A 14256-nucleotide genomic window follows, 5' to 3' on the forward strand; every position below is an offset into this window, starting at 1 on the left:
CATACTTGCACTATTAGAGCCGGAAATGTGTTTCGAAAAGCTCTTGAACAGCAACGTGAACAGTCCGTTCCGCATTGGAGGAAGATTGGGCTTCCTAAAATTGAACAAGGAGAATCTCCAATATAACCCATCTGGTAAAACATGTTGATGAGATCAGTGAATGAAATCAAATATGGATCTACAAGGCCTTCAGATGAACCAAGCCCTAACATTCTGCAGAAACGGGCTTTGTTGATTGAGGTCTTGTTAGTGGCAACCTCAAAGGTTATGATTCCATCAACCTGAATGTATGTTGCGAAAGAGTACACCTTAAAAAGATGAACCAGAGGAATCGATTTTGACATTGTCAAAGCTTGAGCAAGTGGATAATACCTTAAACATTCAATCATCGGCCTTAGAGTTTCATTGTATCGAGAAGATTCAAGATCAAGAATGAGATTTTGACCGGGCTTCAAGTTCAGCATGATGACAAATGTTGATTGATCAGCAAAAGAGGTGGTTTCAAATGATCCAGCCATGGTAGCAACGAACAAGATGATGAACAGTAAGTAGAGAGAGACATGGGTTTTTCCCTTGAGAGTTTTTATGAGCTTTGAGAAAAAAATCAATTGTCGAAAACTCTTTTATACGTTATGAGTGGTGAGATAAGATTGAAGGTTGACATTCCCATATCCCGTAAAAGTCGCTTGGGATAGTGTGACAGCTAATCATGCATTAGACTTGTTGTAGCTAACACGCGCGATGTCAGAGATTTGAAATAAACGCGCCTGATTTGAATCCTTATCTGAAAGAACTCGCCGTTTCAGTTTTGACTTATTCGGAATAAGATGCCACTCCACCATAACTTGTTTTGTGAATAACAGTAATCAGTCGGAATAAGAACCAGACTTTGAAAAATCCTAAAGCTTTTTGTGAAAGGGTGTGCCAAAGAGAAAGAAATAAAGCAAATTAAATTTCTGGGACTCTGTGATGTCAAATAAATATAACATGCAATTCAAATGGATCTTGGACAACGATCTCTTCCTTATGAGTCAAGAGAAACTCCGAAGTGCTTGTTTGGCATCTCGTTGAATTACAATCATCTATTTATTAAGAAATAGTGAAAGGCTTCTTTTATGTAGGCAGCAAGGGTGGCTTAAGCTTCAATCAAATTCCGAAACTCAAGATAAGTTCGAAAATCTAGAAGAAGTAACTGTTTGACCAATGTAGCCATAATAACAAGTGTTCTTTGGATATTCTTTAAGTGGTTGCATATAAAGGAAATATCAAGAAAAAAAATAAAAATATGGATCTTTTGGGAAGAAACGTCTTAGGTCAAGAACATTTCATTAAGATCACTCAAAAAGAAAAAGAGATTTCATATGATAACGGTACTAGCCAAAAAGGTTTTAATCATCAATTCATTGATGAAAAATTTAGAACACTTAATTGTTCACCGTCAATTCAGAAATTGGTTTTGGATTTTGAGTTTCACTCAAAATCATGGTGATAACAATTTCATGATCATCAACACAGATGTTGTATGACCATAAACCTCAGTGGTAGATGCTGAGAGTCTCAAGGGTTATGTTTCATGAATACGAAGTTTGATAAAGAAATATGAGGTTTGTTTCGAAGGAGAAAGTGTACCTCTGCTATATATTAGTGACAAAGCAATCAACTCTTAACTCATTGTGAGAAGAGTAAGGTAGTTCAATGACTTATGTGAATTATTAGCCTGATTGGGAAGAAAGGATCGGAATGAAAGTTTCATTAAGGCTTCAAATATAGATTCTTAGAGGCTTGGGACAACATACAATAACATGATTCTAGGGACACTTAGCTAATACATGGATTCGGAATTGTACCTGCCCCATTGTTCTGAATTGAGGTAACCAGGATATGTACCTAAATTATGAACGTATTCTAAAAATAACACACAATAAATAAAAAACTATTTTTGTAATTTTTGGATTTTCTAAAAAAGATAAAACAAAAATAAAGAAAATACTTTTGTGGGTTTTAAATTTTCTGAAAACTAATAATAAAAAAGAAAAAAACAGAAAATAAATAAAAATAATAAAGAAAATAAATCTCGAAGCACAAATGAACAGCAACTTCCGAAGCATTTCAAAGCTCAGAATCAATCGGAAGACAATTAATTTACAAAGGATACAAAGGCATTCCAAAACCCTGATGAACAGTAGAATCTGAACTATTTCGATGCTCGGAACATGAACAGTAAATTCCGGTTACGAAAGGGATTTCAAAACTGAGGCAACTTTTATCATTCCGAGCCCTTGAAATTACGATTGAACGTAGCTTCAAGTAAGGCCTTTGTGAAGATATCAACCAACTGATTAGAGGATCTAACCAAATATACTTCAAAGTTTCCATCCTCAACATGATCCTTTATAAAATGATATCGCAGTGCTATATGTTTCGTCTTAGAGTGTTGTACTGGATTATGGCAGATTCTGATTTCACTTTCTGAATCAAAATATTGTGGAATCCTCTTCTTGTTGATCCCATAATCCCTAAGCTGATTCAAAATCCATACAACTTAGGAGGTGCACGATGCAACTTCGATGTATTCGGCTTCTGCAGTAGATAGGGAGACATAAGTTTTCTTCTTAGATTGCTAACTAACAAGTTTGCCATCTAGAAACTGACATCCCCTAGATGTGCTTTTGCGATCGAGACTACATCCACCAAGACCAGCATCGGAATATGCTTGCACAAAGAATACAGAATTAGAAGGATACGAAATTTTGAGACAGCTGGTTCTTTTGAGGTATCGGAATATATTCTTCACAACAATCATATGATTTTCACGTGGATTCACATCAAACCTAGCACAATAACAAACAACAAACATGATATCTGGAAAACTCGATGTTAGATACATTAAAGACCCAATCATCTGTCGATATAGAGTGATATATGTTGTCGGCTTGTCCAAGGATGGTGTAAGCTTCGTTTCGAACGCCATTAGAACCTTGACCTTTGAATCACCCACCATACCGAATTTCGCTAGCAAATTCTTCGTGTAAGCTTCTTGGTTGATGAAAATCCTCTCTAAACTTTGTATAATTTCTAAACCAATGAAAAAGTTAATAGGACCCATTGAGCTCATTTCAAATTTAGTTTCCATCAGTCTTCAGAATTCATCTGTTAATATAGGATTAGTCGATCCAAAAATGATGTCATCAACATAAATTTGAACGATCATTAAATGGTCACCATCTTTCTTGCGAAAAAAGGTTGGGTCAACCGAACCTTGTTTAAATTTTGATTGTTTTAGAAAACGAGTGAGGGTTTCATACCATGCCCTTGGAGCTTGTCATACACAGCCTTATCCAGAACATAGTAATAATTTGGATACTTTTCATTTACGAAGCCTGGTGGTTGTTCAATATAGACCGTTTCCTCGAGTTCACCATTCAGAAATGCGCACTTCACATCCATTTGAAAAACTTCAAAATTTTTATGAGTTGCATATACATGAAAGATCCAAACGGATTCAAGTCTTGCAACTAGTGCAAACAACTCATCGTAGTCTATACATTCCTCTTGGTAGTAACCCTTCACTAACAGTCGTGCCTTGTTTGGAATCACATTCCCTTACTTATTAAATTTTTTCTGAAACAGCCATTTCATTCTGAAGACAGTGGCATCCTTCGGAGTAGGGAGCAGTCTCCAAACATTGTTTCTCTCAAATTCATTCAATTCTTCCTGCATAGCTTGAACCCAATCAGCACGACCAAGAGCAATCTTCACATTTTTAGGCTCGAATTTTGAAATGAAGGAATTAAACATGCAAAATTCCATTTTTGAAAATAATGCAGTTTTATTCCCTTTTTGTTGTGCCCTTGTAATAACTCTTGAAGATGCTACTCTGATCACTTGAGATTTTGGATGATCTTTGGTCCATTTTGTCAAAGGATGATAATGTGGGTCGTAGGTGGGATCCAATTATGCATTCACATTTTCGAATTCCTATTGTACGTCGGAGTCATTATTTTCATTCTCCCCCGAGAAGTTTGCATGTGAATCTTCATTCGGAACCAGATTCTCCCCCTAGATTGGAACATTGGTATATGAGGTGGAAGTGGAACTCTCCCCCTGGAATGGAGCATCAGAAGGTGCTGGTAGAAATGGTAATTCATAAGCTTTTAGAATTGGTGGTTCGGTGTCAATCTTTTCGGCAATGTCATCAATAATCTTCTTCAACTCATCGGTTTAATTATCTTTAGCCTTTGATTCTGAGTAACTGGCATTTTCAGGTTCATCAAACAAATTCGGATATTCCTCATATAAAAGTGAGACAGGAATTGTCATAGGATTCGTTGAAGGAAATATCTCCTCAGATTGACAATCTGTGTAACATCCCAAAAATACGAACCAAAAATTTCATTTTTGATATAGCAATTTATAAAAACCATCATCAATTTATTTCATTTCATAAAAATCCATGGATCATAAGTCTCAAAATCATGTCATCACATAGTAACAATGTTAGAGTACAAATCCTAAGAATCTCATATGCAGAAATCGTGTGTGTGTGTGATGCGTTGCTACCGTACCGGCTCCTTTCCCTTCAAAGAATAAGGACCTGAAACAAAAACTGAAGCTGTAAGCACAATGATTAGTGAGATCCCCCATCATACCACATACCATACAACAAACATACTACCAGGCATATCTAGCTGCCCGACCTACCCTGCTGAGCATATCTGGGTGCTCAACCTACCCTTGTCAGGCATACCGGGGTGCCCAACCTACCCCTTATCAAGCATATCTGGGTGCTCGAAAATCATGTCATCACATAGTAACAATGTTAGAGTACAAATCCTAAGAATCTCATATGCGGAAATCGTGTGTGTGTGATGCATTGCTACCGTACCGACTCCTTTCCCTTCAAATAAGAAGGACCTGAAACAAAAACAGAAACTGTAAGCACAATGCTTAGTGAGTTCCCCCATCATACCACATACCATACAACAAACATACTACCATGCATATCTGGGTGCCCGGCCTACCCTGCTGAGCATATTTGGGTGCTCAACCTACCCTTGTCAGGCATATCATGGTGCCCGACCTATCCCTTATCAAGCATATTTGGGTGCTCGACCTACCCTGCCAAGCCTATCTGGGTACCCGACCTACCCTCCAGTTATTTCAACTGGCTACAAGGACTATTTCACCCCCCACCACTACCACATAATAACAGAGCATATCATACTGTCAGACATATCTGGGTGCCCGACCTACCCTGCCAGTATATCTTAACCGGGTCTAGGGACTAGTCTCCTATCTATCACTATCACATAACTACATAGCATACTAGCACATAAATCATAACAGATAGTGGCATACCAGACAATTATCACAAATACAATCATCTTAACTATACTCACCTACTAGTGGGTTAGCCTTGGTGCTTTAGACCCACTTCTACTGGAAGGTAACTCACCTCAATGTCATGAAGTAGCTGAATTGTCCTCAGTGTTGGGATCAACTCTCCTCAAAATCCTACACATACCATCACTTGAATTACTCTTTCAAACTTATAACCCCTTTAAGGGTCAACTCTGGTTAATGGCCAAGTCAAAGTTCAACACTTTGGTCAAAGTCAACCTTCTGGTCCAAGTCAACATTCTAGTTGACTCAACTCATCGAGTTCCATGATTCAGAGAATCTTGAATTCGCGATCTAACACATCGAGTTACCCTCTAACTCGTCGAGTTTCTCCTCATGACAGAATCGAGATTTCCATTTGAACTCTTCGAGTCCTTCCTTGGACTCGCCGAGTTCATCCTTGAACTCGTCGAGTTCCACTTCATATAAATTGGGACATTTCTCTCTCAACTCGCCGAGTTCATCATTGGACTCATCGAGTTCCTCTTCATATCATTTGGGACATTTTTCTCTCAACTCGACGAATTCATCCTTAGACTCGTCGAGTTCTTTGATCCTTAAGTCCATAAACATGTCCAACTAGTCGAGTCCTCTTCCAGAATCAACAAGTATGTTCAGTAATAGAAAATGTTGGGGAACCACGACCCAACTCGATGAGTCCTAAGAATGACTCGTCGAGTCCTCCAAAGTTAAATTTCATACATTCGATTTTAGTCGGGCTTAATGCATCCAAAACATAGATCTAGCCTCCTAGGGTCAATATAACACGTATAGTTACAAACTTTATGTTCATGCATGGGCTATTTAGCTCAAATATCCCTAAAAAGTGGTTCTTATGATGCATGGGACTCCCATGGCCATAAAGTTGGCACCTTTGTGCCATGGAGTCCCTTAAAGACTCTGGATCTGAAGTCTTGACCCCAAACATGCTTGCATCCATGAATGGTTCCAAAAATGGTTCCTTAAGCCCTAAACTACACCATGAAGGGATCTAATAGATGAATAGACAAGGTATAGACTTTATACCTCAAATGAGCTGGAAATGCAACACAAACTCTGGTATTGATGATGGTTGAGTGACTCTTCCTACTTTGCTTTCCAAGTTCATAAGCAGCACACAGATTTTCCTTCTCGAATGTCAGAAGTGCAAGGCCACATATAAGATCGCCAAGTACAAGTTTGTTTATATTCTTGAAATTCAGGTGGGAGATCCTTCGGTGCCATAGCCAACTATCATCCGAAGATGCTTTCGTAAGAAGGCAAATGGTTGGCTTCCCTTTGATCAGTTTTAAGTTTAGTGGATACATTTCTCCATTTCTTTTACACTTCAGAAGCACTGCTTTGGATTTCTTCTCTATTATCTCAGAACCCTCATCATTAAACGACACCTTTAGTCCAGTACCAACAACCAATTGCGAAACACTTATTAGATTATGTTGTAGGCCTTCTACATAAGCTACCTTCCAAATGGAGAATTCTCCATTTGTGATTATCCTATAGCCTTTCATTTCTCCGGTAGCATTGTTTCCAAACTTTACTCGATCGCCATCCTTTAACGATTTGAATTCCCTTAGTTCTTCTCTCCTTCCAATAATGTGCCGTGAACATCTGATGTCGATATACCATTCTGAATCGTACTTTTCATCATGCATAACCTACAAAATTCATAGAGATTTAGGAACCCAAACGGTCTTGGGTCCTTGTGAGGATTTCTTAAGAGCGGGAAATATCTGTGTTTTATCAACCCAAAACGATTTTTGATTCAAAGCATGATTATTCCCCTTTTTGATTCTGAAAACTTCCACTTTGGCATCACAAAGATTCATTTCAACAAAAGTGGATTTTCTTTGAACATTTTCTTTAATTTTTAGAGCCTTTTGTTTTGAAAATGACTTTTTCTCCTTTTTCACATTTGCTTCATGTGTCTCAAGAGAAATATTCGGTTCCGAAACAACCTTACTTTTGTCTTTAACATCCTATGGTGGGATGTTAGCTTTTGAAAACTGTGTTTTCAGAGAAAACTTAGAGTGTTGCTTTTCAATCATTTTTGAAGCATGTGATTTTGAAACATGTGGAGTTGAAAGCTTTGGTTTTGAAAAGGAATTTATTTTTGGTTTCTGAATTGGAGAAGAATTCTTATTTGGATTTGAAATTCTTTCTGATTTAACAAAACTTTGAGTTGAATACTTATTTTTCCATAAATGTTTTCTTTCTTGCAAATTTTTCCTATATCTAGCATTCATCTGTCTTTTCTTTTCAAACATTTCACCAACAGATTTGTGAATGTTAGACTTTGGTTTCTGCTTTCAGGTTGGCATATAGGTCTATTTGAAAGAGGTTTCACGTGGAACACTTTTAGCGCCACTAGGACCGGCCTTGATCGTAATGAAGGTCAACCTGATTCAGTGGTTTCAAAACGTATTTTCCTTTCGTTTTCCATGAGGTTATTTCAGAAAGACCTCTTGTTTCATCTGAGTTGTCAATTGGTCCAGACCAGAAAAATTCATCACATCCATCAGCATTATCATCATTACCTATGGACGTTAGTTCGGAAGTATCATTTTTGTCCCGTATAGTTTTTACAAAAACTTGATTCGGAACAGTTTGTACTTTTGGAAAACTGTGGCTTTTGCATTCAAAATACTTGAACCTTTATTTTCTATAACATGAACGAATTCAATTGAACTTTCATAAATCAACTTTTTCTTTGGTTCGGGATTATTTTGTACAAACTCTGAGCAATCAACTTCATCCTCCACAGAAATCTCACTTATTTTGCTCTCATCAAATTCAGAAATATTCTCATGATCATGAGCATTTTCTGAACTCAATTTATTGCACAATGAGTCATACTTATGCATAGAACTTTGTTTGATTTCTTTTTTGTCCTTATCGTTTAGAAAATGTTTCAACATACTTTTGTCTTCTTTGAACTTAATGTAGTCTTCTATTTTCTCGAGTCCAATTCTATATGAATCTGAAACATCATCAGAAGAAATGATGGATTCGCACTTATAACAATCTGCATCGATTTCTTCCTCTTTCAATTAAAGGGCAAAATCATTTTGTGCAAACCTTTTCCTATTTCACAATCAGGATGTAATTGAGTAATGTTGAAATATAAATGCTTGTCAATTAAACAAAAAATGTTCCTTTGTTTTAAAAAAGCAAAATTGTCTCTATTAAGATAAATAATGTCATCTTTAGATCTCTTGAGCTTAACTTCCAACTTCTCTGTCCTTAACCTCCTCTCTTTACTTTTAAATGTTACCCTGCTGATTTGATCATTTAGATTAGCATTACTAAGATGAGTTCTTTTTTAACTATCACTAAAATTAGAAACAATATATTTTAAATCGTCTAATTTTGAATCATAACAAGACACAGGAATGTTAAGAGATTTAAGTATAGAGTGTACGTTGTCGATGACCTTTTCGCATTCTGTCACTTGCTATGAAATAGTCTTTGCTGCGAAACAACTTTCGGAATTTTGACAGCCGTCGGTTGCATATCCTCTCTGTTCTGCAACACCGTTCTGAACCATCAGACACCTGCTCTCATAGACCTACTCTTCTGAATTTACCACAAAGCATCCACCATGTGTGGGTTTCCTGAATTCATCGTCTTCGGAGCCAGTCGACCACACCTTAACACACTCATCTTCATCACTTCCCTCTTACACGATCCACACCGACTTGACATTTAATGCACTCCTCTTCCGAAGCTCCTCTATCTTCTGAAGATAGTAAGCTTCATCCTTCTAAGATTCTTTCTTCTCATTTATCCTCCTTAGCACACAGTCCTTGGCAACGTGGTTTTTTCCATGACAATAGTTGCAATCGTAGACTGAATCACCCAGAACCTTTTTCTCCTTTTTCTCTTCATCAGTTTCAGAGTTCTTGAAACCCTCATCTCTGGCCTTTTTAGAATTGGAATTGCCACCCTGCCTGTATTTGTTCCGATAACGAGAGAAATTTTTCTTGTAAAACTTCTTGGGGTTTGAAGCCAACAAAGCCTTGTCTTCTTTGGAAATCTCACTATCAGAAAGATCAGATTTCGAATCATCTTCATACGCCTTCTTTCCATTCACAACTAATTTTAGGGATCCCAAACTAGAACCAATCTTCACCTCCTTCGTAACTTCATCTTCGTGGGATCTAAGAATTCCCACAAGCTTTACCAATGAGTAGCTCTTGAACTGTTCATGTGCCTTCACAATAGACACAATCGCTTTCCACTCAGATCTCAATCCATTCATGAACGTGACTTTTTTCTAAATAACTTCACACCTGAGATTGTGTTTAAGCATCCTGCTCAACAGATGATTGAATCGATTGAATGTCTGATCTAGTTTTACATTAGACTTTTATGCAAAAGCTTCAAACTCTGATAGAAGCAATTTCTGCACAGAGTGTTCTAAATCAGCGTCACTCAAATAGAGTTCCTTTAGCCTATCACGTATTTCCTTAGCAGTGGTACATGCACTTATGAGGCGAAAAGTATCCGGAGGAAGAGCAAACTGCATTATTCTCATCGCCTTGATATTGCTCATCAACTTTTCCTTTTCATCCGGAGGAACATTAGTATGTTCAACATGAAGTGTATTGTATTCATCCTGAGTCTTGATAACCTTCCTTGTTGCAGTGTGCGGAAACATCTCCTGAGTCACCGCTTGCCATATTGTCAAACCATGCTCTTCAATACCTAGAACATAGTCTTCAAGGTGCAGCACCCAGACTTCATAATCATTAGGGAAGAGGATTGGAATCCTTGTAGTGGATCCAATACTACTAGAAAGATTGAATGATAAAGAATGAGGATCTTCGTGCTGCATGATGTCAAAAATTCACAAAAACACAGATATAGAATCAGATGTGTTAAACAAAACTTCGAGTTTTAACGTAAAAACTAAAGATTTAGATCTGAAGTATACAATCGATAGAAACTATAGAGACAACGAGAACAGATCCAAGAAAAATACTAAACCTAATCAAACTCACCGGAAGAGTAGTGACTGAGTTACACTATCTCCTGCTCTGATACCAATTCTAGAAACAATAATTACTAAGATCGACAGATTTTATAAGAAACGTGAATTAAATAACAAGAACAATGAAGATCAAAGTAGTGTTGAATGTTTTGGTATTGATGATGGTTGAGTGACTCTTCCTACTTTGCTTTCCAAGTTCATAAGCAGCACACAAATTTTCCTTCTCGAATGTCAGAAGTGGAAGGCCACATACAAGATCGCCAAGTACAAGTTTGTTTATATCCTTGAAATTCAGGTGGGAGAGCCTTCGGTGCCATAGCCAACTATCATCCGAAGATGCTTTCGTAAGAAGGCAAATGGTTGGCTTCCCTTTGATCAGTTTTAAGTTTCGTGGATACATTTCTCCATTTCTTTTAGACTTCAGAAGCACTGCTTTGGATTTCTTCTCTATTATCTCAGAATCCTAATCATTAAACGACACCTTTAGTCCAATACCAACAACCAATTGTGAAACACTTATTAGATTATGTTGTAGGCTACTGCGAGTGTCATTTCTTCCTGTTATTGCATGTTGATGACAATACTACTCATAGAAAACATTGTCTTTAAGTTGCAAGGTGCAAGAGCTCGGGAACTGTTTTGCTATGATGGACAAGGGAACACAACATTGATACTTGGTATTTGGATCTAAAAGTATAGATCAAAATATTTAATAGGATTCAGTCAAAGCACAATGTGTTGAGAGGTTTCAACATAGAAAATTCCAAGAAATGTATTGTTCATATGCATCATAACAAGAACTTGAGTGAATCTCAAAGTTTTGTTCTAATCATGAAAATGACAGGATGGGTCGAGTCCCATATGATTTGGATATAGGATCGATCATGAATGTTATGACTTGTGATTATTATGATGTCTCAAATAGTTTGAGTATCGTGCAAATTGTATCAGAAATTTGTTTGACTAAATCGCTATATAATTGTCAAGAACATTCTAAGGTATTAAAAGATACCAAGGAATGGTTGATTGTAGACAGGAAAGAACATGATTGAGAAGAGTTATAGTAAAATGAATTTTAGGGATGAATTTGAGTCATAGTCTAAATGGATATTCATTTTTAGTTATAGCATGAAAGGTTTCATGAAGGAGATGGTGGTAGGTTCGAAAATGTGGGTAAGACCACATTAATGCAAGTGAAGTATCCAAGGAGTGTACATGGACTAGAGAAACTTCATAGTTGACCTTGGATTTGTTTTGAGTAACAAATTGCCATTCGAAATATTTTGTGATAGTGCGGTCATGTTGACTAAGGATTCTTGAGATTACAGAAGGTCAATGCATAGAAGGAGGAAATTCCACTACATCCAAGTAAAATGTTGAGGATGGAGATCTAGTTGTGAAGTAAATATATTTTCGATGATTTGTTCACAATAGTGATGACCAAAGGAAAACATGATATGCATGCTAAGATCATTGGCATGAGAAATGTTAACAAGTTTAGTTGTTAAGTCGATTACCGTGAAGCATTTATACAATAGATAAATCTATAATTGTTATGGTGATTAAATAATTAGGAAATATTTATATTCAAAGAGTATGAATCCATAGAACAATTAGTTTATTACTGTGTTTCATTTTACATGTTACTACCTGAATATTAATTTATTCGAAATACCACAGTCAGTCATAATTTTAGGAGTAGATATTGATTTAAGACCGTCATGAATTGATTCTAGATCGTCCATACATATTGGACATTGCATAGAGAATGCTGCAATATTCTTGAGTACTTGGAAAACAAGGATTTTAAGTATTCATTAAACCCGCGCGTAGAGATTAATTCATGGATTTAGTCGCGAGTAATTCTAAGACGATAATATCTTCTATTCTTCAAATGGAGATACATAAGTCATATTTTGCAAATCAATTGTGCATTGGTTTACTCCAACACATCTCGTAACTAGGTGTTATAAAGTGTAATTCCATGCATGATTTCGTGAGTAAAATGTATGATTATATAGTCAAATTTTATTCGTTCCTTTTGACTTAACAGGATAAAGTGATATCTTTGGGCCCTTCGATTATTTGTTACCAACATATGAAGTGCTTAGCCGAGCCCAGACTACATTGATGTGTTCAATTAGTAGTATGAATTCAGTTGCCATGAATCAGGATATTGAAAAACAGAATCTTGGACTATGAGATTGATTATGATCCATGTCTCATGTATATACGACATCTTATAGAATGAAGGGATGGTTCATGACTTATCTTAGGACCAATGCCTAATTAGAGTTTGGTAATGTCTTTGGAAAACACTCTTTACTAGGTATTTGGAGTTGTACTTGCAATTGTAGTTATCGACTTTTCCAAGTAGGAGACTATTTGATTAAGGTGTCTAAGATCCTAAATAAATTGGTATAATGTTAATGAATAAAAGTAAAGTCCTTTTTGGATTGCCCTCGTAACCAGGAAATGACTTGGTTTATCAACAGAGATAGATAAATAATTTGTTAATTTATTATATGATGAATAAATTAATTATAAATAGTTAATGATTAATTATGAATTAATTAAAGATAGTCAGAATTGATTAATTATTAATCAAAATTAATCTAGAATTAATTCGGGATTAATTGGAATTAATTAAAACTTCAAGGGGTGAATTGTAATTGTTCAGTAGTTGAACAAAAGAATCTATTCTAGAATAGTCCATGGCATGGACGGTTTTGGGAGCATATTTATGGTTTCCAGAAACCTCTTGGTTGCTGATAAGGAAAAGATTTGAATTGGTATTAAAGCTATTATTTAATGATTAAAGCTATTATTTAATGAATAAAAGTAAAGTCCTTTTTGGATTGCCCTCGTAACCAGGAAATGACTTGGTTTATCAAAAGAGATAGATAAATAATTTGTTAATTTATTATATGATGAATAAATTAATTAGAAATAGTTAATGATTAATTATGAATTAATTAAAGATAGTCAGAATTGATTAATTATTAATCAAAATTAATCTAGAATTAATTCGGGATTAATTGGAATTAATTAAAACTTCAAGGGGTGAATTGTAATTGTTCAGTAGTTGAACAAAAGAATCTATTCTAGAATAGTCCATGGCATGGACGGTTTTGGGAGCATATTTATGGTTTCCAGAAACCTCTTGGTTGCTGATAAGGAAAAGATTTGAATTGGTATTAAAGCTATTATTTAATTATTCAAATCTAGTTTTGTCTGCAAGTTACCTAGACTATAAATAGTACCATTGGGGTACCTAATTTCATGGCTTTCTCATACCTAAAGTTTGAGAACGATATTCTCCTCCTCATCTCCCCTCTCTCCTTAAATCCTAGGGTTTCTTGTTTTATGGGTGTGAACTATTAGAGGCTCGCACACTATTGGGGTTAGGTTTTCCAAGGAGACAATAAGATTTGATTAGCTTGATTGTAATCTACAAAAGTTATGTATTCTTAAACATGAATTTCGATTCATAGGGTTTGGTTTGTGTTTTTCATAAGTATATTGTTATTAGATGTGGAAAAGACATATATCCACATTATCTTGCATGTACCCTTAAGTGTTAAGAGAATTTTTCATGTATATTGTCTTTGTAACCTAAAATTCCAATCAGTATGTTGGTTTGAGTACCAGGAGGTCAGTGATCGTCTAGTTGAATGCCCTAAGGGTTTTATGCAGTCATGTAGGATAGCCTGTGAACTCTTGATCTAGGCTTTCTTGCATGTTCTTTTTTTGGTCGTGGCTCCAGAGTAGGATCACTTATTCTATTGTCTATCTCACCTTTGATTACATATAATTATGGATTCATTAGTGATCTACCAGTGATGACGTAGAGTATTGTTTGAGGC

At 36.1% G+C, this 14256-nt stretch overlaps 1 protein-coding gene across 1 annotated transcript; it reads right to left on the bottom strand.

Moving 5' to 3' along the window:
* Positions 1-4221: 4221 nt before the first annotated feature.
* On the bottom strand, positions 4222-9658 carry LOC111914218 (uncharacterized). The gene is made up of 8 exons (XM_023910000.1): positions 9256-9658; positions 8476-8481; positions 8318-8377; positions 8045-8221; positions 7798-7934; positions 7146-7376; positions 6491-7055; positions 4222-4358 (listed from the first exon to the last, which is right to left on the bottom strand). The coding sequence occupies exons 1-8, from the start codon at positions 9656-9658 to the stop codon at positions 4222-4224; spliced, it is 1716 nt and encodes a 571-aa protein (XP_023765768.1).
* Positions 9659-14256: the final 4598 nt, after the last annotated feature.

The sequence above is a fragment of the Lactuca sativa genome, chromosome 6 (genome assembly GCF_002870075.4).
Source record: "Lactuca sativa cultivar Salinas chromosome 6, Lsat_Salinas_v11, whole genome shotgun sequence".
NCBI lineage: Eukaryota > Viridiplantae > Streptophyta > Magnoliopsida > Asterales > Asteraceae > Lactuca > Lactuca sativa.